Source organism: Ovis canadensis, chromosome 22, assembly GCF_042477335.2.
Source record: "Ovis canadensis isolate MfBH-ARS-UI-01 breed Bighorn chromosome 22, ARS-UI_OviCan_v2, whole genome shotgun sequence".
Lineage (NCBI taxonomy): Eukaryota > Metazoa > Chordata > Mammalia > Artiodactyla > Bovidae > Ovis > Ovis canadensis.
Window position 1 is genome coordinate 34,848,330 of NC_091266.1, and position 24,341 is coordinate 34,872,670.

Sequence of the window (24,341 nt, forward strand, 5' to 3'; positions counted from 1 at the left end):
TTTGATTTCCAGAATACTCCTCACAGAATGGAAGTCTTTGTGGAATAGGAAAAAATTAGGCATCTGAATGGTAAACTGAGTTCCTGATACTTCAATTTCTGTGAGACTGAAGACTGCCAAGGTGAAAAATATTCGGACACTTTTGGTTCTGTCTGGAATTTGGTGGGTGGTATTCTGTTAACATTCCTCCTTTAGTTACAACTCACGCCAGCCACATCTTCCCGTGTCCTTCCCTTTCAGCTCAGAGGCGCAACAGCACAACCCTTATGTAGCTTTTTCCAAGAATTAGAACTGGCTGCCCCTATCACACGTGTGATGTGGGCACTGAGACAGAGCAGAGCCGGTGGCTGGCCGCCTGGCCTGGTTTTTCTGGCCTTTTTGGAGACCGGATCCCGCCAGAAGCTGTGGGTAACCTCTGTGCTGGAATCTAGTCATCAGTCACCACACGCTCCCCCACCAGCCACACATTCTTTCACAGACCATTAGCTGCATGTGTGACTATAATGTTGTTACTGTTTGGGAGATGTTTGCTGGATCCAACAGGAAATCAGTCCTTCCCTTGTTTACCTAAACTGCCATGCCAAAGTCTAACGCTCCCTCTGCCCAAGGAAGGGGATGAGGAAGTTGAGGAGAGGTAAAGGGAAAGAAGGAAGAAAGCTCTCCTTTGTATTCACAGAGGATACCCCAGGGCCGATATCCCTTTCTACTCCCTGAGGAGGGGCAGCCCTCGTGTGGGGTTGGGAGCACTATGGTAACTCTGCCCCATCTACCACCATTCACTTCAGCCTTGCAGCCTTGGTTGTAGAAGTTTACCATCTTTGGACTTTTTCCTTCTTCCCTCCTACTGCTCATCTGTTAACCTTTCCAGCCCATGATTTACCATGGAGCCTAGGGAGGGAATCGGGAAGCAGTGTGTGCGTGCGTGCTAAGTCACTCAGTCATGTCTGACTCCTTGCAACCCTAGGGACTAGCCCTCCAGGCTTCTCTATCCATGGGACTCTCCAGGCAAGAATGCTGGGGTGGGTTGCCATGCCCTCCTCCAGGGGATGCGTGAGTAGCACGTGCACCCCACACATCTTAAGAAACCAGGTCACTGGGAGTGAAAAGGGGTAGAGTTCGTGTGCTGGGAACTGCGAAGAATCACAGCCAGCCTTGCTTTGTAGCAGTCCATAGTGAGCAACCTTTATTGGCATGAGGGCGTCAGACCTATGAAGATCATCTCTCAAGTGTGTCCAAGTGGAGACAGGATTAAGAATCACGTCCAAGAAGATCATAGATCTTAACCTCACCTGAGCAAGAGCATATCACAGCCACATCGAGCAGAGATGGTGGCCTTTCCTAGGTTTAATCCTTAACTAAATTAAATCTTCCCCCTTCTGACTTCTCCGTAGTCTAGCCTTCACTCTACTAGACCTGTCTTCTTCTTCCTACAGAGATGTTTGACAGATGTTCTTTCCACTTCAAAAATTTATTCAATGGAAAGTTCACTCCAGAAACCTGGGGGACTTGACATTTAGGCCAGTCCTGAGATGCACAGTGATCTCGCCTGCTGGATTTATGACAAGTATTTTTCCCTGGCAGAGACCCTGGCAGCAGCTGGGGTCTACATTGCCCCCGCCATCTTTCTTTTGGGCCTTCTCTTGCTGCTCTGCAGGAAGGCTGTATCTGGCCACTTCTGTGAATCCTGCCCTGTCTCAAGCACTCAGGAACTGGTGGTTTGGGCCCATCAGGAGATAGGGGGATGCCTAAGGCCTAAGCCTCCAAGGACATTAGCAACAGCCCATATGTGCAGGAGGATAAAGGTAAGGACACTGAAGAACAGACTCTTGAAGAGCAAGACAGCTGAGTTCTAAGCGTGGACAGATCGAGCAAGGGGCTCAGTTCACCAGCTTCTCTGCCAGGTGTGACTTGGACACAAGCTGTGTCACTCAGAGCTCCTAGCAGAGAGCTGACTCCTCCTCCTGTGTATTTCGGCCCTCCTCTGAGACATCTGCAAAGCACCATTTAGATGGGGAGCCAGGCCACAGTCCATTCCTAAGGAACTGGTACCTGCTGATCCAGGAGCTCAGGGGCAAGATCCTGGGAAGACCAGGTCTCCTTAGAGGAGAGGAGCTCAGCTGAACAAAGCCTGGAGGCCATAGTCTAGAGACCAGAGGCCCCCAGGGATCAGACCCAGAGCCATCCTGAGGGAGCGGTGCCATTCTGGTTTGGTGATCTTGCCATCTAAAGGCTTCCTGAGTGGGTTCCTGGTGCCTCTTGATGCTAGCCCCTTTCCCTCTGCATCAGGGCTCGGTGAAGGGCATGGCTCCAGTAAGCTGAGGTATCTGGTGTGTGGGCAGCAGCTGGGAGCGTGTGGTGACGGCTTCAGATGAGGTTGTTCCTGAGACGCTGCTCCTGCTCCTGGGACAGCTCTGTGTTAGCTCGGTATGAGTCCCCTGTGGACCGAAGGACGACAGGTAAGTAGCTGACCTCACCAGAGTCCCATCCCCTCACTGACAACTTCACAAACACCAATACATCCTGTCTGGCTTGGCCTTTCCATTGGGTTAGTCATGGGCACGGACAACGACCCGTTTTAGAGAAATAGATGCCAACAGGTGCCTAGCTGCAGGAACATGGGAAAGAAGAGGCTATCACGTGGGAAGGGTTGTGCTGGTCACTCTCCTTGTCCCCTCCCCACATTCATTCTCTATCCTTTGTTCTCTCAGAGCCCTGGAGACCGGACCCCTAGAGACTGCCTCACCCTGGCTCCCTCCTCTTCTGGCTTCTGGCTGGTTTAGCTCAGTGGGAAGCCGCAAGACACTAGAGGATGGAAGGAGAGAGAGGCTGGGCCATTTCCTACCCCGTCCTGCAGCAACGGTCTCCTGCGACTCCACCCCACCAGCTCCTCCTTCCTCCTCAGCACAAGTGTTCACCTGGCTCCAGGGCAGCCTTTGCCCGCTTAAGCCCAAAGTGATAGCAACATTTCAGTCTTCCTTATCCCTGGATATCTCAACATGCTCCTCTCCCTAGTCCTGCTCACACCTCTGGACAGCCCTCTCATTAAATAACCTCATACTTGCACCTGAGTGCGCCCTCTGTTTCCTGCAAGGATCCTGGAGGGGTCAGAGCTGCTCTGTTTCCTTCCTTCCTCGCTCCCCTGGACCCTGTGCAGCCTGCCACCAGTGTTATGGAGCCTCTGCCTCCACGACAGCAGCCTTAGGTCTCTGGGCTCCAACTCCTAATTCCTCTCCTGTTCCTGTCCTGCTTGATGGCAGCAGAATCTATTCCAGTCACACAGCTTTCAAATCCTTACTCCTCACTGTCTTCATCCACTGCCAGAGTTATCTTCTGAAAACATAAATCTGACCTTCTTGCCTCCTTGACTGAAATTTGTTACTGGTTTCCAGAAGTCCACTGGATAAAGTCCATTCTCTTAGCAGGAACCATCATAACCCTCCCTGCAAAGAACACTTGGGTACATAGCCCTATTTTACAATAGAGAAGTCTTCTGCGTGGAAATGTCTTCACTGTCTTAAAGCTGGAAGGTGGTGGAACTGGATTTGGTGCCCAGTGAAACCTTCTGAGGCCAAATGCTATGCTCTTTCTCCTGATCTTCCCCTCTGACTTCAGTCTCCCCTCTGAAATCAGCACAAATGTCCCTTCCTCTGGGGAACCTTGGGCTTCCCAGGTGGAGCTAGTGGTAAAGAACCTGCTTGCCACTGCAGGAGACATAGAGAGATGTGGGTTTGATCCCTGGGTTGGGAAGGAGGAGGATTTCCTAGAGGAGGAAATGGCAACTCATTCCAGTATTCTTCCCTGGAGAATCCTATGGACAGAGGAGCCTGGCAGGTTATTGTCCACAGGCTTATAAAGAGTCAGACATGACTGAAACAACTCAGCACTGGGGAATCTTGACTGGCCCCCAGGCTGCTATTCAGAAAGCACTCTGCTTGCTCAGCCTTAGTTCACAGTGGTGTGGGGTGCTCAGTAGGACTGGGGTATCCATCTGCATGTTTGCTTACCCTATCTGACACTTAGCTCTGCATTTCACTCCTGTTTAATTTCCCAGAGCCTGGCACAGTGTTCGACACAGAGATAGGTCTTAACCCATGTTTGTTGACTAAATGAATGAGTCTGCTCCTCCCCCTATGTGCAAAGTGAGGGTGTGAATGCACACACCCCACAGCAAATGCAAGCATTTAAAGGTTGAAGACACAGGAACTGCTACCTTTCTTTACGGGCAACCACCTCCTTACTCTGCGGTGTATCTGCCCTCACTGGATCACTGCATCTTTGTCTGAAACTACCAGTTCTGCAAGCGTGCAGAGCCCTATTCTCCATGTAAGCAGGGATTACAGCTGGAAGCAGCAGCACAGATCTAGGGGACTTTCGTATTTGCCTGTGAGGCAGCCAGCCTGGGATGGAGACAACTAAGATCCTACGAAAGGAAAGGGAATAGTAATAGACTGGCAAAGGGAAATCCTGACTCGGCTTGAAGTATCAGGAAAGATTCCAGAACAGATGGGAGACTGCATTTTCAATCTGAACAACCTTTAGGATAAAGAGGGTCGTGGAAGTAGTTAGTGGGTGAGGTGGGTGAAGTCTGTTCTGGAAATCTACCTTCTATGAAGCTATCAAAGGACATCCATCTCTGTTCCATCCCCAGCCTTGTACATGCGCACTCTACTTGCACGCAGGGATGCTGAGGGTCTTCCAGCACCCCAGGCTCGCGTGGGGCTGGCCGCACAGTGGCCCGCAGGTACCTGTGTGGCAGTTGTGCAGCCAGACCCGTTGCCCGTCGTACTTGCAGCGGCACCGCATCATGTTGTTTGAGAAATCTGACTCTGCCACCTCGAACTTGGGGTTCACAACCACCTGGAGTGAGAGAAGCATTGGCTGAAAACAGGCAATTTGGCTTCTGTGATAACCTTTACATTTCATGCAGTCTTGGCAAAGTGTGTTGGTATTCCTCATTAATCCTTACAATCACCCCAGGAAGTAGGCATTAATATCCTTTTTTTTTTTTTTTTTTTTTTTTTTACAGATGGGGACTGAGTTTTGACTTGCCTGTTGTTCCTTGACTCAGGACTCAGACCTAGGTCCTGGATCCTGATTTTTTTCCCCTACAGTGTAGCCCCTTCAAGTGCCAGACATGTCAGAGACCCTATTTATGAAGCTCTTCTTTCATTTGACCTCAGAGAGCTTTCAGAACATCCGGAAGAAATGGAGAAGCCCCCTTACCTGGAAGATATAATCCCCAGGGCCCACGTCTGTGATATCCACCCATTGGCAATCAATGTCATGTCGGTAGGTGTCCCAGCAGCCAACGGTCACTCCCTGTTCCCCAAAGTTGGCACACGCATAGCGCCTTTGCATTCCTGTAAGGGAGGGTACTGATGGTGACTGAGGCTCTCAATAGGTGCTCGGGACAAAGTACCTGTTAGGTCTTTCACATCCTTCAACATTTAATCCTCATACCAGCCTTGCCAATTGACTGCAGTCAGACTAGGGACCTGAGCTTCCTAAAGATCCTGCCTATCAGAGCCAGGTGTCCCACTAACCACGAATCCAGCACTGTACCAAAGTCCATCTGTGACAGAGATCATTTATTTGTATGCTCTAGTAAAAATTCCTGTTGGCCTAGGGAATATGATTGGAAGATTTCAGCCCTCTATGCTAATTCACTTGTCCATCCAACCTGGTGTTTCACCATGCCCTTTCTAAGGGCTACGATTTGTGGGTATGCAAATAGGAATCAAACAAGCCATGTCCTAAAAGGATCAGTGGAAGTGAAACAGGTCAGCAACTATTTTCCAAAAAAAAAGAGTTAAGTATTTTAAAAGTGGTACACAGTACACTGGGCTTCCCAGGTGGCTCAGTGGTAAAGAATCTGCCTTCTAATACAGGAGATGTAAGTTTGATTCCTGGCTAGAGAAGATCCCCTAGAAAAGGAAACAGCAACCCACTCCAGTATTCTTGCCTGGGAAATCCTATGGACAGAGGAGGCTGGTGGGCTACAGTCCGTGGAAATAGTCTGACATGACTTCATGACTAAACAATAATATACAATCTGCTGGGAATGCAGAGGAAGTAGAGAAGGTAAGAAATTCATCTTCCTTTGTTTTTTGGCTGTGCAACACAGCTTGTAGGATCTTAGTTCTCCAGCCAAGGACTGAACCCAGGAATGAAAGCAGAGTCCTAACCACTGTACAGCTAGAGCACACTGCACGGAATTCCCAGAAATCTGTCTTTTTGAATCGCCTCAAGTGCTGACCGTTGCCAAGCCCCAGTCTCCAGACGCCTAAGGCTGTTGAGCAGGACAGAGGGGTCCTGGCCCCAAAGGGGCCGGGGGAATATAGGAAACCACGTACCTGTGGGGCAATTTGTGTCCTCTAGGCAGAAGCTGGCCTTGTGCCCCTCGGCCACCTTGGAGCCGTTGAGAGTGAGGAGGTCGTAATGGGTGAAGACCTCAATGCTGTGGTAGTGCCTGCGGGAGAGGCAGGGCTGTCAGCCCGGCAGCAGCAGGAGAGGAGCCGGCAGGGAGGACGGAGACACCAGGCCCCATCATTACCCAGAGAGGAGCGTTATAATAGCAGGGCAGTGCCATTCTCCCTCCCAGACCCAAGATTAGTATGACCCTGCTTTCCCGGCACTCCTGCCAGGCAGCCAGACACAGCTGCGCCCATCCTGCAGGGTCTCAGCCAGGTGTGGAGGGGTCAGAGCTCCAGGAGATGCTGCCTGATGACAAGGCCAGAGCCCTGCGGGTGGAAGGAAGGGACACAACCAGAGACTAGCCCAGGAGCGGAGCTGCGGAGCCTGGAGGGACACTAGTGCTGCTCCCTGCCAGCCTGGGCCCAGGTGGCTAACGTTGTTGCCAGTTCAGTTCTAATGACAACTCCATCCATGCTATAGGGAAAGATGCTTATCATCTCAGCGAAGTCCCAAAGTCACTGCCCACTCCTCTCAGCTTTCCCCACCCACGGCTACGTGAAGAAAAACAAAACAAAACACGCTTTTCCATTCTGCCTCTGTTGTACGTCTCTCCTTCTGTCTGGGCTGGAAGCTGCTGATAGGAAAGAATGCTCATTGTCCCCTTCCAGCGCCAGCAGCGCTTCCTTGCTCCTCCTTGGGGGCCTCGCTTTGCTGCAGCAGAAATCAACCAGCTTTATCTGCAGAGCTAGGATCCTGGACGGGATGGCTATTTTGGGTCCCCAGGTTTCTAGGCGTCCCCATTTCACCTGGCTGTTAAAGACAAGGCTTAAGGCCCCCAGAGAAATATCCTTCTAACAGAGACCAGCTCTGCTGGTGAGGACCACTCCATAGGATACCGCAGGGGAGGTGAATCCATGGGTATGTCCAGGGAAGGTGAGAGAGCAATGGAAAGGCCAGCTGATGCTCGGGATTCCTCACTGCCTCCCGGAGGCGGGGCTGGCAGCATGTCTAGGAAGGAAGGCTCTTTCCCTGAGCTCACACCCAGCCCTCCCAGGAAGGATCAGACTGGTTGGGTCCCTGCACCCTGGTTTTGGCCCCCTAAGGGCTGAGGCCCAAGCAGGCGCTCACCTGTGGCACTGGTGCCAAATCCAGCTGTGGCGCCCCATCTTGGGACGGAAGTCGGCCCGGCCCAGGTTGTGGATCTGTGAGGAGAAGCGCAGCAGACGCCGGTGTCCGTAGGGCCAGTCCATGCGGTCAGCGGACTGAGACAGGCAGTTCTCTTCATGGGCGCAGTACAGCAGGCTGAGCGGGCGGTCCTCCAGGTAGGCGGTCTCCTGCACCAGCTGGGCGTTCATCACGAGGTCTGGGGCACCTGGGCACCGTGGAGACAACAAGGTGAGGGAGGTAGCCAGTTTTGCTCTCTGGCCCAGGGGACAGGCTTGCCTCCAGATTGAGTGCTTTTGGAGGAACCAGGAGAGTAGGGCAGTTTAGGAGTCAGAAGATTTCCCTGGTGACTCAGACAGTAAAGTGTCTGTCTGCAATGCAGAAGATCTGGGTTTGATCCCTGGGTAGATCCCCTGGAGAAGGGAATGGCAACCTATGATGGTACTCTTGCCTGGGAAATTTCACAGACAGAGAAGCCTGGTAGGCTACAGTCCATGGGGTCATGAAGAGTTGGGCACAACTGAAGCAACCTAGCACGCAGCACGCATTAGGAGTCAGGAGATGTGAGTTCTCCTAACAGGAGAGATCTATCACCTTAAGCTGGGAGGCTGCTAGCGTCACAGTGGAGCTTGCTGGCTTTGTAGCTAGACTACCTGGGTTCCTGTCTTGGCTTAATTTCTGTCTGCACCACTAAGGGGAATGGCTTATCCTTTCGTCTATCATTTTCCTCATGTGTGAGATGCAAATAATGAATAATATGAATGTGACCATACCTGTAATGTGCTGAGATCATGGTGTGGCCCGTGGCAAGCATGCAGTGGCATAAGCTAGCATTGCTCTTGTAGAGTATACCTTTGCCTATAAGCCTGGCTAATATAACCTCTCAGAAGCTCTGCTGATGCCAGGCTTGTCACCTCAGCTCTTTCTCTGAGCCTTAGTTCTTGCAACGTGAGAGGGAGAGGGCTGGAGATTGCATGAGTTCATCTCTGAACCTGCTCCTGGGCTCTGCTGTTCTGGACCATTCTGCTACATTGTCTGAGACCGTACTTCCTCCAGGGCTCCTCTTCTATCCTGATGGGCACCGTGGGTGTTCACCCCAGGACACTGCGTGCCCGGGTGTGTGGCGTCCTCTTCTACCCTGATGGGCACCGTGGGTGTTCACCCCCAGACACTGCGTGCCCGGGTGCATGGCGTCCACCGTGCTGGAGACTGCTTCTCCACAGGCTGCTCAGTGCCTCTGCGGTTCCCTTCCTGCCACAGGGGCTCTTAGCCTCCTCAGAGCCACTGTGCCATCACTGTGGTCCCTTGTGTGCCAGGGCAGAGATGTGGAGATCCACAGCTTTTGCCTTGTAACATCGAGAGAGAAAACTGCCAATTCTCAATGCTCGTTCATGCAAAAACTGGGTTACAGTTTAGATTTGGGGCAGAGCCATCGCTGACAATGGTGAGACGGGAACACGGGTTTATTTTCAGGGAATGGGCATCAGGGTGGGAGCTGGTTTGCTGGATGATGTCTCTACTATCACTAAATGCCCTTGGAATGCCGAGGTATACTTTGGAGATGGACAAGGGTATGCCCATGGGCACACCCTAGAATTTCTGAGGGAAAGGAGTTCTTTCAGAGAGAAGAAGAGACAATAAAGGCAAGAAAGAAATGAGAAAAATCACAGAGGAGAAATGGGGACGACCACAGGGGTGATGGGTTGGCTGCTTGTGCTCAGCCGTTGTGAAGTATCAAATGAATTCAGGAGGAAAGCTGCCCCTCCATCGAGGGCCACAGGGTCCCAGGAGGGGAGAGAGTGGGGAGCCGGCCCCCAGTATGCCGGACGCTGTGGCTGGAGGCCCACTCAGAAACCCCATCACCCTGCAGGGGAGGATATGCTGTAAAGGCTGGTGCTCTTCCAATGGGCGCTGATCAGAGTGAAAGCCCTAAGGTTGCTGACGGAGCTGAAGGATATCTTGGCATTGCAGCCTGGCTTGGAAGAAGGTCATGAGGCCACTTGGGTCGGTGGCAGCCTGCAGCCTTTGGACTGGATATAGTTCTTGGCCCAGACCTGGTTTGCATATTTCAAACAAAGGCTGCTACCATAAGAATCTGGGGGTGTGGGGTAGATGGATGCCTCAAAACAGTCTTGACCTACAGTAAAGCCTTTTGGGTAAATCCCACAGCTCACCATAAGGCCCACGCGTCCTCACATTTCTATGCCCTCTACAACAGCGTTCAAACTCTTTTCTTACTACAAACTACAGTAAGAAATATATTAATATTTTCTGTTGGGATGTGCATGCGTGCTTAGTCGCTCAGTTGTATCTGACTCTTTGAAACCGCTGGCTGTAGGCCGCCAGGCTCCTCTGTCCATGGGATTTCCCAGGCAAAAATACTGGAGCGAGTTGCCGTGCCCTTCTCTAGGAAGAAAGATCCTCGCTGGATCTTCCTGGCCCAGGGGCTGGACTCGAGTCTCCCACATCTACTGTACTGGCAGGTGGATTCTTTACCACTGAGTCACCTGGGAAGCCCTATGTTGTGACACACAGACATAATATCAAGAGAAAACTACCATCCTTACTAAATGCAACATGTCGCTGCTATTGTTTTCAAACTACTGGTCGTGACACAAACACTGGAAAACACCGTTGTGTATCCTCACATTGTCAGGTACTGTCTTAATTCTTACATTAACTCCATGAGCGGGGCGGAGCTTGTTTCCCCACGTGGCAGGTGACCTGGCCACACGTGGCAATGACGGAGCTGGTGCTCCACATCCAGCCCTCCCTCCACTCCCAACCCTGGGGCCTGGGAGCTGGAACCAGCTCTCAGGGCCCTCCCTGAGGATGGGAGTTGCAGGCTTGGCAACCCAGAGGAGCCATGTCCACCCATCCCACTGGCCCCTCCCGTTACTCACTGTCTGTGCAGGAGACTCCAGCCGAGAAGCGCCCCACGCCGTGGGAGCAGTGCACTGGCCCATGCCTCTGACACTGCTGCAGGGCCAGCTCTGCGCCTGAGCAACGCACCCCGCTCATGACCACTTCTGTGGCTCCTGGCGTCCCCTGCCAGTACCAGGTGTCCTAAGGAGACAGCCAGCATCCCCCAGTCAGGGCTGAGACATGCTCTTAGAGTCACCTGACTCCATCTGAGGCTTGGACCCCGGCCAACCGCCCTCACCCAGCTGTGCCCAGCCTCGGCCTGACAATCTTTAGTGATGCCACTTTGGACCCCTCTGGTATTAGACACGCCCTCCATGTATGAGGGCAAAATCCACTGCTGTGGCTTCCACCACTGGCCTTGTTCCCATCACACTCCCGACTGCAGCCCTCAGCTGTTTGAAGACGATGGTCCTGGTCCCTTCCTGTCCACTCAGACCTGTCCCATTTCCTAGCTGTTCTTCATCCAGCCCTACGTGGCCGGTTGTGCTCAGGATCGAGCCCAGATCTCCAGGGTGAAGGGTGCCCAGTACTGCCAGGCAGGCCACTGAGGGTGAAGCTGAAGCAGTTTCCCCATAGCAGCCTTGCCCCAGGCCTCTTGATTTCGTTTCCTTGATATCTTGTGAACCTATCCACCTGTCTCCCCCAGGACTGCCGCTAGCCCCGCCCAAGCCAGCAACATTCTCAGCTGGGCACCTGCAATAGTGTGTTCCTCTGTATTCACAGTAATCCCCACCCCAACAGTTTGCCAAATAGCAAGGAAGAAATCTTAAAAAAAAAAAAAAAATCTGCCTTGCGGGCTTTGAATGGTCTTGCTCCTGCCTCCTCCTCTACCCTCGCACTTCACACCGATCGATCACTCTAGAAGCCGCACTCCACCCCTGATTTCCTCCACCAAGTCAAGTGTCCTCTGGCCACAAGGTCTTCACACGGGCTGTTTACTCCTCCCCCACCTCATCTGGCTTACGTCTGCTCATCTCTCCTGCAGATACAGCTGTGTGCCTGTTGTGTGAACATTTTAGGAAAAACCGCCTCCCTCCCGTGACCGTGGTGACGGACTGCTCCATGAGGCAGGAACTGTGTCTGGTCCACCACGGTCGCCAGCACCCAGCATCCCTCGGTGCATAGTCCCACTCATAACTAATTGCTGAGTGAATGAATGAAGGGTCAGCAGCTTTAGCATGGCAGAGACCTACCTTGATGGCATGGCTGGCAAAGCCCAGGCCAAGCTGTCGACAGGCCACCATGGCTTCGCTGAGGCCCCAGTGGTCGCTGCACACGGCCCCCCAGCGCTGGACGCCGTTCACCTCCACCTGCACCTCCACCACCCCCTCCTCGGGGCTGCGCCCACCAGCCAAGCGCACCTGCAATGGTCAGGGGTGTGTGAGGAGCAGGGCCAGTTTAGGAGGGGGAGAGCGTGGGGCTGCTGGCTGGGAGACCTGTCCAGGCCAGCTCACCACGCAGCCCTGGACACGACACGCCCCTTCTCTGGGTTGCTCTCCTCTGTAAAGTGAGGACATTTTATTGGATAGTCCCTAAAGTCCCTGCTGCTTGAGAAAGTTGACTCAGGGTGCCTGCACCCAGACCTTGCCTTCCATCTACCTGAAATCCTGCCATTGATGATGACTCACCAGTTGCCAAGTGCTTTCATATCTATCGTCACATTCAGTGACCCTCTGGGACAGCTGACCCCATTTTACAGAAGAGAACAAGGTCAGAGATAAGAGAGACTTGCCCGCCCGCAGTCCATGTCAGCATGATGCTTGAACTCTGACCACTGCCTGGTGCTGACACCCTGCGGCCCTCTGCCCATGGGCCGCTTCTCTCTCCTGAGTGGGTGGGGCAGGCAAGCCCACCTGCCTGAAGAGTCAGTCCCCTTGAGCCTCTGCCATCTCTGAAGGCCAAAGCCGGGCCCTGAGGGGAAGCAGGCCAGGCCAGGGGAGACTCACAGGAGAGGGCGGCCAGGCTGGCTCCAGGCAGGCGCTGGGGCCCAGAGCTCTAGCTGCCGGTCACAAACCCTCCCCACTGGCTGCATGCAGTGTCCGGGGCTATCTCAGGGCTGCCCAGCCCCGGGCTCACCTGGTCCCGGAAGCCCATGTTAGGGACGTTGCATCTCACGGCAGCATCATTGTCGTGCTGGCAACCATTCTGGGACCCTTCCAGGGAAGGGCAATCGCCGAGGGTCTGCTCATATCCCCTGCAGCGTACTTCGCTCAGGTGGATGGGCCCCAGCGCTACAGCGGGGAGCGGGGAGAAAGGCCGTGTGAGGCTCCATCTTGGCAGCCTCACCCCTACGGCAGCTGCCCTGGGCCCCAGCACCCTGGGACCAGCAGGGCATGGACCAGCGGCACACCCAGGCTCTCCCACCCCACCCCAGGCGTCCTCACTCACCCTGGCCCAGCTGGGCCCCAAAGAGGGCCTCCCGAGCAGAGCCGAAGCCGAGTTGGCGGCACACGACGCTGGCGGAGATGAGGTTCCACCCGTGGTCACAGACGGTGCCCCACTGGCGGTTCACGAGCACCTCCACCCGGCCCTCGCCCACCTGGGCCCCCGAGCGGAGGCGCACCTTCATCTCCTGCTGGGAGAACGCCTGGCTTCAGGGAGGGTGAGGAGGAGGCAGGCATAGGGGCTGCAGCCCCTCAATTCAGGCAGAGCCAAGGACTGGAGTTCTAGTCTCGTCTCTGACTCCTGCAGCTATTGCCTTGAATAAGTCATTTTCCTCAGTCCTCTCCCCCTTCCCCAGTAACAGAGAACCACCACAATAATAATAGTAATAACAAATTCATAAATTGTTATGTAATAACGGTAACAATAAATGTAATAACAAATTCCAGCCCCAACAAAAGAGCCTCAGGAGTTGGGGTTCCTGGGCTTCACAACCTGCCACCTAATCGCTAGGCAAGTCCCTTCCTCTCATCCAGCCTCACTGCTGCTTTGTCCTTCGGGGCTGAACCTAGAGCAACGCTTCCCCAGCAGATCTGTGAAATGATTTTAGAGACCCGCGGGGACGTGGTGTTAATGAAACGCGCGGTGGGGAAGTCATTTCCGTGAAGTCTCTCCCATCCCTTCCTACACCGTGAGGAGACCCTCTCAGGTGGAGATGTCGGCCTGCAATGCCTCCCCAGCACTTGCTGTTTGCTTTTTATAACGAGGGCCAGGCTCGGGCTCAATACCTTCGGCTCTCAATGGGATGCAGCTACAGTGTAATTACAGTTTTTATGGTTACCTTCTATTCCTGGCCAGTGATGTCAGCTTTCCATTTATGGTAGGGTTATAAATGGGCCCTTTAAAATAAATCCCAAAGTTCAACCATTCTGGGACTTGCTCTCCTCCTGGTCTGAACCAATGTCCCCTTGATGGGAGGTTCGCCCCCTCCTCCCCTGACTCTCCTGGAGAGTCCCCTCCCACCAGTCAGTCCCTCCCCACAGAGCAGGGTCCTGTGAGTGGGGCCTGGGGCTCCAGGCCTGCGGGCAGGGCCCTGGGGACCCACCTCTGCCCTGGACTCCTTGCGCCCTGGCTTCGCCTTCGGAGGACGGAAGTGGGGCCCTGCCACACAGCTGACCACAGCATGCATGCCACCCGGGCAGGCCGGCCGCAGCTTGCCCTGGGCTGGCGCCACCTGCACCTGGCAGTTGGCCATGTGGGGCTCTGTGCCCAGGCAGTTGACACGGTGGATCCAGAAGGAATTCTTCTTTGTTAGGCTCTTCAGTCTGGAAGACAAGTGAGACTGAGGGTGGAGAAGGGGTGCTCAGGACTCTGGGAGGCAAGGCACTGGGGAGGGGAGAGGGGCCTGGAGAAGGGAAGGGAGAGGAAGGCGGCCCTTCATGCCACCTCATTTGCATCCTCCCGTGAGGGCACTACTCCTTACCTAGAGTTGGGGTCCTTCATCTTCGAATCCCAGACTTTCCTGGAGGGGAGCAAACAGGTGGGGAGTGGAGTGGATGCAGAAGTCCCAGCCCCATCACCCTGGCTCCTCAGAGCTGTGCTTGACTTTGCACTAGACTTCACAGTTGGTGCACTTGTTCACAAATCTTATTTCCATGCTGAGCTTCGCCACAGTCTGCTCCACAGAGGGAGCAGAGAGGGTGGCTGCTCCACAGGTAAAGACCATCTCCACTTCACAGCGAGGGAAAGCAGGGCCCAGCAAGGGCCCTTGACTAAACCCAAAGTCGGGTCCTCTCTGAGCTGGGCTGTCTAGGGCAGGAAGCTCCATGCTTGCCATTTCCCCGGTCTCTTTGAAGGGCAGCCTTTAGGGAGCAACCCCATGATAAGAGGCCCAGGCAAAAGTCCTCTGGGGACAGGTGGAAGTTGAAGGACTTTCTGCTGGGGGCTGCCCACCCAGAGATACTGAGGCTGTAATCAGGGCTGCCTTCCTCATGGGTGGTAGGCAAGTCAGCCAGGCCCAGATGTGCAATTACCAGGCAGCAGGGAGTCAGGGACCCAGACCCCAGTCATGCCCAAGGATAGAGCCACGTGGCTGGTCTTGGAAATCAGGGTCAGCTAAGCCAGAGACACAGAGCGGAATGACTGATTGGGGATGGGTAAGGGTGGATGACTCACGTCCTGCGGGAGATTTATCCCCGGACGAGAAACATATGAAGCGCTCACTGATCAGAGCAGGTAGAACCCTCACTGCTAATCATTTACAGGCTGATGCAATCTTGTGATGGTTCTGTCACGTTTCTGACAGAATATTTTTAAGTCTCCTCTCCCAAATGCCTCCCCGCCCCATGCCTGGCTTACACGCAGCCCAATCAGAACCTGGCTTAGATTCGAGTCAAGGAAATTCGCTGGGTCAGGGTTCAGAGAATTCCCTGCGGATTGGATGACTGAGGCCTGGATGCCCTACCAAGGATCTGAAGCCTGTTATCAGCAAAGCTTAGACCGGAACCCACACCATCTGTCCTTGTGGGCAGAACCGTATCTTTACTGCTGCTAAGTCACTTCAGTCGTGTCTGACTCTGTGCGACCCCACAGATGGCAGCCCACCAGGCTCCCCCATCCCTGGGAGTCTCCAGGCAAGAACACTGGAGTGGGTTGCCATTTCCTTCTCCAATGCGTCAAAGTGAAAAGTGAAAGTGAAGTCGCTCAGTCGTGTCTGACTCTTTACGACCCCATGGACTGCAGCCTATCAGGTTCCTCTGTCCATGGGATTTTCCAGGCAAGAGTACTGGAGCGGGGTGCCATTACTCAGGTCTAATTTTCTAATCAGGAACACAGTTCTACATTTATTTACATTTCATTTTGGGAGTATTCTGTGCTACAGTCAATTCTTTCTATCTGATTGGCAAGTACGATGTTTATTTTCTGACTTTTTCTAGGAGTTTCCCAGGGTCTGAAAAAATTCATCTTTACTCTTAATTATTGAGAGATCTATAACCCCAGAAATCCAGGGATATCCCTTGGTTGGGCCTCTTTCCCTCCCAATCCCAACACCCACTGAATGTCCTCCTATAGACACCGCTCCTGCAAGGTCCCAAACATATGCACACAGACACAAACACACACACGCATAGATGCATGTGCACACACACACGTACACACATGTGCACACACACAGGCGCACACACGCATGTGCAAGCGTGTGCACACACACTCAGCCACTGCCCCACAACCCCGCCTCCTGCACAGCCCTCCTGCCCGTAGTGGTGCCTTCCTACCTGTAGTAGTGGCTGTCGACAGGTGCCTCGCTGGGGAAGCCCAGCATGCCACACACCACCCTGCTGTTGTTCCTGGTCCAGCTCTGGTCACACACCTGCCGCCAGTGGCCCTCGTACTTCACCTCCACGGCTCCCTCAGTCACCGGGCTCTGCCGCTTGGTGCTGGCCAGGATGGGCTTGAGCCGCACCTCCTCCAGCCGCCGGTCCTGCGGGATGTGTAGTCTCCATGGGCCCTAGGAGTCCTGCCTCTGCTGAGCCTGCTGCAGGTCTTCACATGGGAAAGCTGGGGCTCGGAGCACTTAGAGATCATGCCACCCAGCACCCTCATTGGACGGGCTGGAAACGGAGGCTCAGAGATGGGGAGGCAGGGGCCGAGGGCCACACAGTGAGTATGAGACAGAAGCTCGGTTTGTTTAGGTCCTTTCCTGAACCCCAGAGAGGACCAAGCAGATCCACACCCTCCCTGGGCTCAGGATGGGAGCCTCTGGAGTTTGGGAGGCTTCCATCGGGCATGGGGGACCTTCTTCATGGCACCCTGGGGAGGGTGGAGGAGGGACACCGACCGCTGCTTGAGACCACAGCAGGATCCTTTGGCCCTTGAGCCCCGACCTTGGCCCTGAATGACTTAGACCAGTGCGGAGCTGCCTGCCATGGCCGCCCCAGTCAGTGGGCCTGCACCAGCTGTCCTCAAGCTGAGTCTGCCCGACAGCAGAGGGTAAGAGTCACAGACCTGCCCTGCCTGCCCCTGTTGTTTGGCTTGAGCTGTTTTTAGCTCCGGTTTGTTTGTGCCCGGAAGACACAGCAATTGTGGCCGGGCCTTGTGGGTGAGGCAACCCCCTACCCTCTCATGGGGAGCAGCTTCAGTGATTCCCGGCAGGCCCAGCCTCGAGTCCCTGCCCGTCTGCCTCAGGCTGGGGCCCTGTCCGTGCACCTGCTCCAAGCCACAAGCAGGTGTCGGGGCCCCCGGGGCACTTCCCAGCCTGCCCCCTGCTCCCTTTCCTCTCCCTCCTCCTCCCGGCTCATCACCTGGAGGCCCTCCATTCCCTGACCACCCCCTCAGCTCAGGCAAGGGCCCGAACAGCCTCCTCACCTGGGGCCCGAGGGCATTGGAGACCCTCTCAGAAACGTAGCCACGCTGGCGCTGGGGATGGCATACCACCCCGACGTCCTCTGAGTGAGTGCAGTCACTGACACCCCAGCCGTTAGAACTGCACTGGTCCAGGGAGCTCTCTGTGCCCACACAGTGCACATTGTCCAGCCAGATAGGTCCTGTGGGGGGAGGATGAGTGATGCTTGGTGACAGGCACAGAGAGGTAAGTCATGATCTCTGCCTCATGGATAGGACCCCACTTTCCTGTCCCAAAATCTGAGTGGGAAATGGGGGTGGGAGAAAGAAGTTGGTTCTCCTGGGAGCTTGGTGTCTACAACCCTGCCTACTGCCTCCTCTCAGAATCAGATCCCAACGGATCTGCTTTCGGAAAATGCCAGGTAGGTCTAGCAATTAGGTCTATCTGTTCCCTCATTCATCCGTCTAGTCATTCACTCATCAGCACTTGCTGAGCACCTGTTGTGTGTGGTAGGCTTCCTTGGTGGCTCAGCAGTAAAGAATCTGCTTGTAATGCAACCGACGCAGGAGGCGTGGGTTCCATCCCTGGGTTGGGAAGATCCCCTGGAGGAGGGCATAGCAACCCACTCCAGTATTCTTACCTGGAGAATCCCCATGGATAGAGGAGCCTGGGGGGCTACAGTCCATAGGGTCACGAACAGTCGGACATGACTGAAGCGACTGCACACACTTTATCATGAGTCTACCACGTGGTAAGTGCTCAATAAACATGACTGAAATGAGTGCAGGCACACATGCCTTGCATGTAATTGTGATGTTCAAAGAACTTAGAGTTGAGTGGCGGTGATGGTGGCAATGGTGATGGCCTCATTGCAAATGAGAATGCAAGGGTAGGACAGGTCATTTGAGCTGGGTATTCAAGGGTAAGTGGGGGGGTCTCATCTGTTTTGTTGGAGTCTCAAGGAGCCCACCCCCGAGAGAAGCCCATTGCCATCCCCCTGTCATTCTGCAGGGCAGCAGCAGTTACTCACCCTCCCCTGAGCCATACTTGGCGCTGTGGGCCCAGGTCAAGGCACCCTCAAAGCCTAGCTGGCGGCAGGCCACTGTGGCCTCCTGCAGCGCGAAGTCGTCATCACACACGGTGCCCCACTGACCCTGGTGCAGCACCTCCAGGCGGCCCTCCTCTGGCCTGCTGCCGGGACCCACCAGCCGTAGCTTCATGGTGCCGAGTGACTGTGACCTGCTGGGAGGAGCCTGGCCCAGCAGCAGGAGCAATGGGAGCAGGGGGAGGGCGGCTGGTAGGAACCACATTGTGGTGACTTCAAGGGCAGCTGGAGTCAAGGCACCTGGGGAACAAGGAAACATGACAATGATCACCACCTCTGACCTCAGGCCACTTCTGCTGGCAGAGACAAAGGACGGCCTGGGCCCTTCCAAATGTGTGTGTGTGCGTGTGTGTGTGTGTGTGTGTGTGTTGGGGTGTTGGGGTGTGTGTGTGTGTGGTGGCACAGATTGAGTCTGGGCTCTGAGATTAGTCCATCTGGCTCAAACCCAGCATTCTTTAGCTGTAAGTTGAGTTTTCCTGAATCTCAGTCTCCTCATCTGTAAGGTGAGGGTAGTAATCCTTACCTCCCAGTGTTGCTGTGAGTGTTGAATAAAACACTGATAAAGGGCTTATCATGAGCCTACCACATGGCAAGTGCTCAATAAAGAGCTGTTTTTGATGTAGTCTCCTATGGAGGAAGGGGCTTCCCAGATGGCACTGGTGGTAAAGCATCCGTCTGCCACTGCAGGAGATGCAAAAGATGTGGGTTCAGTTCCTGGGCTGGGAAGATCCCCTGGAGAGAGGAATGGCTTCTTGCCTGGAGAATCCCATAGACAGAGGAGCCTGGCAGGCTTCAGTCCATGGGCCCACAAAGACTTGGACACAATTGAGCAACTAAGCATATGCATGCAGAAAGGGGGGTCCTTAAGGGCTAGACTATGCAAGCTGGAGGAGGTATAGGATGTTTGGTTCCACAGAAATAAGGAATAGGACCTAGAGAGTTTAAAAGACTTGCCCAAACCACACAGCAAGCTCCACCTCTAGGAGGCGCATGATTTGTACATTGAGTCAACAAACATTTTTGGAATATTTGCTTCAGGCCAATGATCAGGCCAGGTGCTGGGACAAAGAAGTAAACATGTCAAACACTACTCTCTGCCCTCCTGAAGCTCAGAGATGAGGAGTCAGGGAAGGCTTTCAGAGAAGGGACATTTAAGCAGGGCCTTGTCAGATGAACAAGAGTTCTCCTCAATGGGAAAGGGGAAAGAATAGGGAAGAAAGAGGGAAAGAGGTGAGTTTGTGCAAGAGCAGGGAGTGCCCTTTCTTAATCCTGTACTGCAGTATCAGCGACTTGGAGGGGACCAAGGTGGAGGGACAGGCTGGGGCCAGAAGATCAAGGGCTGTGTGCACCATGTGGAGCGTCCGCCCTTCATCCAGTAGGAAGTGAGGGGTCATGGGAGTATTTGAGGCAGTGACCAGACATGGGAGAGGGCCCCCATGTCCAGGAGGCTATCGTCAGATGTTCTTTGGGTCCCCATAGGGGACAAGTTGGGGGCTGGTCCTCCCCCTCCTCATATGTTAGCAGCCTTGGTCCTAGTTGCAAGGTTGGGAGGAGCTCAGAGAACAGTTATGCCCAGCTGCAGCTGTCAGAGTGTCTGCAGCCACTGGTGTTGAAGCTCCTGCATGGCCAGCTCTATTGCTGATGGGCAGCCAAGGCTGGCCCAGAGGAGCGCATGGACAAATTTGGGTCCTTGGCTACTTCTTTAGTGCTTGAGTCTTAAAGGGGCTCTTTCTGGGGAGAATCCCCCTTCTTCCACGGCCACTGCTCTTCTTGGAGGGGGATTCCATAGCTGGGAATTCTCAGTAGGGAGGGTCTTAGGGGGCCTCCTGCCCCCTCCTTCCCCACAAGCTAGTTTCTGGCTGAGGATCAGTCCTTATTCCCTCCTGCACCCAGCCCCATCTCCTTTAGCCATCAAGCCTCCTGCTTTGAACAGCCCAGTGTTGGCGGCAGTAGGTACCTAGAAGTGCACAAAAGAGCTCAAGAATGAAGCTCCAAGGGAACGGGGACCTTGTGTTCCACCCCCAGGGCCCAGGATAGTGCCAAGTAGTAGCTGGCACCCTGTAAGTATCTGCAGATTTGAGGATGCGAGGCAGCAGAGCACAGTGCTTAGGCAGGCAGACTGGGGGTGAGGAGCCTGTGTTCACATCCCACCTCCACCAGCTGGTTTCTGGGTGGTCTTGGGCAAATTATTTAGTTTCTCAATGCCACAACTTCCCCCTCTGTAAAATGGGGATAGGATTCTTGTGAAGATCAAATGCATGAGTACATGAGTAACTAACTCAATGGTTAGTTAGCTATTATTAACAGCTATACTATAGAACCCTTGTCTAGGTTGGTCCCAGCCCCTCCCTGGACAAAGAAGGACTGGAGGGGGTGGCCCCAACTCCACATCGAGTCCCCAGTACCGATACCCTTCTTTTCCGTACTTCTTCCGACACAGACTTAAGCGCCTTTTTCTTCACTCAGGAGCCGGTGGAGGGTCCCCATTGGCTGTCACCACAGGCAGAGTTCTCTCCGCTGCCTGGGATGCCCCACTCCCTCTTCCGTGCACCCCTAAGGAGGAGGTGGCCAGCTAGGGACTGAGCCAAACCAAAATCGCCATGGGAGAATTGGGCTCCAGGCCCTCCAGCTATTAGGTCCCAGAGGTCACACTGGGTCTGGCCTAAAAGATGACCCTGCTCCCCGACAGCAGGAGTCAGGATGCTCGTCATTTTGCCACCAAATCATGTGACGCGAATCAGAGGCTTTCTTCTCTGAGATGCAGGTGCAGCTCCTCTAGAATGACAGGAGGGCACTGGACATGTTGTGGGCCAGGGCTGGGCTGGGCAGGCCTGTTGTGTGACTGACATCCCTAGAGTACTGGAGGCCACATGAAAGGCTGTGGGCAGCCCTGGGCCAACAGGCTCCCTCCCCTCCAAGGAGCCTCTGTGGGGACAAGGGAGGGCTTCTGCTGAAGGACCCTGGGTGCTAGAGCAGCTCCCTTCCACGAAAGCCCTCCAGGAGGTGGATGGGCAGTAGCAAGAACTGAGTCAAAAAAGGGAGAGTCCAGCCTTCCGGCCCACTGCAGTTGCCTCTGCAGCGTTTGCTCACATCACACTTGTCTACTCACGTTCCCCAAAGCACATCCTCCAGTCTCCAAGCCTTTGCTCTCATTGTTCCTTCTCCTGGGAGTACCCCTTCCCTCTAGCTCAGATTGTTTAATTCCTATACATCTTTCCATACCCGGTTCAAAGGCTACCCCTCCATTAAGTGCCCCCCACCCTGCCCAGACCCGAAAACTTCCTAGCACTTTGTGTCTTTGCTTCCTGTCCCCACAACCCAGAGGAGTGTCTCCCCACAGCTGTTCCCCAGAGCTGAGCACAGAGAAGAGGACAAGGCTGAGAAGCCTCTTTAGAGAAGGAAGCAGCCTCCAAAGTGGCAGTGCTTTTCCCAAGTGAAGGAGAGAGAAGGTCAGAAGGAGAAGCAAGGCTGAGAAGGAGAGGAGGTTAATAATAAGCTATCATGATTATTATACATTAAAAAATATTTACTGAACACATCTCCACTTGACAGATGAGAAGATGAGACCCTGGGAAGCTGAGTAACTTGCCCAGGCAGGATTCAAACCCAGGCATCACGGTTCCAGAGCTGGGCTCTCAGAGAAGGATGAACATGGAAAGGAGGCGGAAGAGGGAAAGGAGGCAGGGAGATGAATGAAATTCCACCCTGCTGCTTGTTGATTTATGACCCAGCGGTGGTGTGAGGGCACTGGGCTGGTTGCCAGTGCTGAGTGCAACCAAGTGACAGATACAGGATCCTGCCAGCTTGAAAGAGACAGGCACCTGAACCAGGTGCTGCCAGGGGCCCCTGGCACCTGGCTTGACCTGACCCTGCTAGGGGGACTGAAAGTGCCCAAGGATATTGAGGAGAGAGCACTGGGGTGGTATCCTGGTGGGAACCAGCCTTGGGAATCACTAGAAGCTGCTTCTCTAGCTCTCTGGGGAGGGGATGAGGCCCCCCCACCCCACCAGCCCTAATATCCTCCCTGGGACCACTGGCTGTGGCGGCCTGACACAGTGCAGACGAATGTCCACGTGTTCAGGCATAGCGCCTGTGAGTTTGAAGCCCTTTGCCTACCTTTCACCTCTCCCTTCCAATTTCCAGCCCTGGGCAAACCCCTGGGCCACCCCAGCACACTCAGTTTTGGTCTGTTTCCTCCCAGAGTCCAGCTCCACTCTGTCTCTGTGTCCCCTAAGTCACAGGAGAGACATCTGAGCCCACCTGCCCCTTCTCCTGCCCCGCCCCCAAACCGGGGAGAGAAGGCCAGAGAAATGGTTGGACTACACGCAGCGTGTCCACAAACAAGACACGCAGGCACCCGAGGCCGCAATGCACCACCCAGGGAGGGCCTTGGGCCAAGCTGCCCAACTTGGACACTTCCACTGGCAACAGGTTGGTGAGCAACTAGGGGGCTAGGCTCACTGTCCAGGGGAGCCCCGTCCCTCCCATTCCCAGCTTTCAGGAATCCTCAGAGACTTGCAGACCCCCCAGAGAGACAGAAGTCAGGCAGACAGGACAGCTAGAGTCAGACCTGGCCAGGCACCAGGCAGGGGCTCACCGGCTGGAGCGCGAAGTTGCGGGGTTGGGACCTGGACTCCGCGGCCAAGCAACGCTAACCGGCCTCCTGGGTGCCCGGGGGCCCTTTTATCCGGCTGCGGCCCGCGGCGCCCCCACCCCGCCCGCCGCGGAGGAGGCCCGCAGGCCCCGCCCCCGGGCGGACCTGGGCTCGGCAGGAGCCCCGCCCGGCGGTCGGCCCCTCCGAGGGCTCGGCGAACCCCCACCCCGGACGCGATCCAGGGCGGCCCGGCGCCCGCTGGCCTGGGAAAGCCCGGGGTCGCGAAAGTTGAGGGGGTCGAGGGGCAGCTGTTTTCCATGCAGGGAACTGGCACGCTGCAGCAGGAGAGATTGTGGGAGGATCGGAGTTCCCGGGAAAGGACGGCGGCGCAGCGCCAGCGGGCGGCCGAGCCCCGCTGTGGCCTCGTGAGTCCCCGTCGGAGGACTCACAGCTTCCTTCTCTGCAAACTGGGTGGTACACCCAACCCCAGGGCTGACCTGGGAATTACGTTCAGTGGGTCTCGAAGGGGACTGTCCCAGGGGCCGAATCCCACCAGCTTGGTTACTTAGGACAACGCAGATTCCCTTCTCCAGGGACCGGCAAGGGGCCCAGGGGACTCAGTTCCAATTAGGTCCGGGATGGCGTGGTGCAGGTGTGCTGTCTTTGGAGTAACAGGCAGTCCTTTTCATTCCTCTGCACCCTCTGAGTTTATTGAGTTCTACGGGGGCATGAGGCCTCGTTCTAATTATACAGTTGGGAATACTGAGCCCCAAGAGATAGGACTTGCTGCCTAGCATAGTAAACTGTCACGGAGAAAATTTCAGTTCTCCACTGCAACTCCTTACAGAGTTAATTGAGGACGTTCTGTCCCTTGGGGGCTGGGGGGAGCGTGTGTGGAGGGTGGGGTGGGGGAGACTGTGAAATAAGACAAAAGTAGGAGAGGTCAACAGAGGGGAGTCCCATAAGCCTCCTTGGGTACCCAGATACCTGAATCATAGCCCCTTTTGTCCCAATTTCTTTCCCCCAGTTCTGGTTCCTCCCCGTGCCTCAGTGCCCCGTCGCCCCGTCTGTAAAACAGGCAGAGTTCCAACCTCCCAGCTTCCTCCCAAGGCCAGATCAGTACAGCCTGATCCTGCAACTCCCCACCCCACAACTTTGCCTGACTCATTCATTCAGCAAATCTTTGTTGATTTTCTCCTACTTTCTAGACAGGGGGCTAGACTGCTAGACACTGCTGGGGGTGGATGGGAGGGGCTTTCCAGTCTGGTCTGGGAGGCAGATATGTAAACAAACACTACTACAAGGCTGATTGTGATAAGGGCTAGGTTGGGGAGGTAGACTTCTTTGATTTCTGGGTGACATCCAGGTCACACCAACCTGGCCACTGGAGGACTACTGTACACCCCTGGCTGCCC

General features: G+C 54.7%; 1 protein-coding gene across 2 annotated transcripts; it reads right to left on the reverse strand.

Moving 5' to 3' along the window:
- Positions 1-1,156: 1,156 nt before the first annotated feature.
- Positions 1,157-23,081, reverse strand: LOXL4 (lysyl oxidase like 4). Of its 2 annotated transcripts, none has more exons than XM_069567221.1 (15): positions 22,930-23,081; positions 18,258-18,572; positions 17,251-17,429; positions 16,161-16,366; positions 14,369-14,407; positions 13,991-14,210; positions 12,892-13,075; positions 12,580-12,734; positions 11,697-11,864; positions 10,482-10,644; positions 7,543-7,786; positions 6,354-6,469; positions 5,224-5,360; positions 4,746-4,857; positions 1,157-2,435 (listed from the first exon to the last, which is right to left on the reverse strand). In XM_069567221.1, exons 2-15 carry the CDS (start codon positions 18,535-18,537, stop codon positions 2,365-2,367), a joined length of 2,274 nt encoding a protein of 757 aa, XP_069423322.1. In that variant the 5' UTR covers positions 18,538-18,572; positions 22,930-23,081; the 3' UTR covers positions 1,157-2,364. The 2 variants fall into 2 exon arrangements, with proteins under 2 accessions (XP_069423322.1, XP_069423324.1); XM_069567223.1 differs by having other exon boundaries at positions 22,903-23,044.
- Between the last annotated feature and the right edge of the window lie 1,260 nt (positions 23,082-24,341).

What these genes read in the sequence shown, in the direction of transcription:
- LOXL4 (XM_069567221.1), bottom strand. Translation starts at nt 18,537, where the DNA reads ATGTGGTTCCTACCAGCCGCCCTCCCCCTGCTCCCATTGCTCCTGCTG. An exon ending in ACATGGGCTTCCGGGACCAG is followed by an intron (nt 11,865 to 12,579) that starts GTGAGCCCGGGG and finishes TGACCATTGCAG; the next exon opens with GTGCGCTTGGCTGGTGGGCG. An exon ending in GCTGCACAACTGCCACACAG is followed by an intron (nt 2,436 to 4,745) that starts GTACCTGCGGGC and finishes TTCGGTCCACAG; the next exon opens with GGGACTCATACCGAGCTAAC.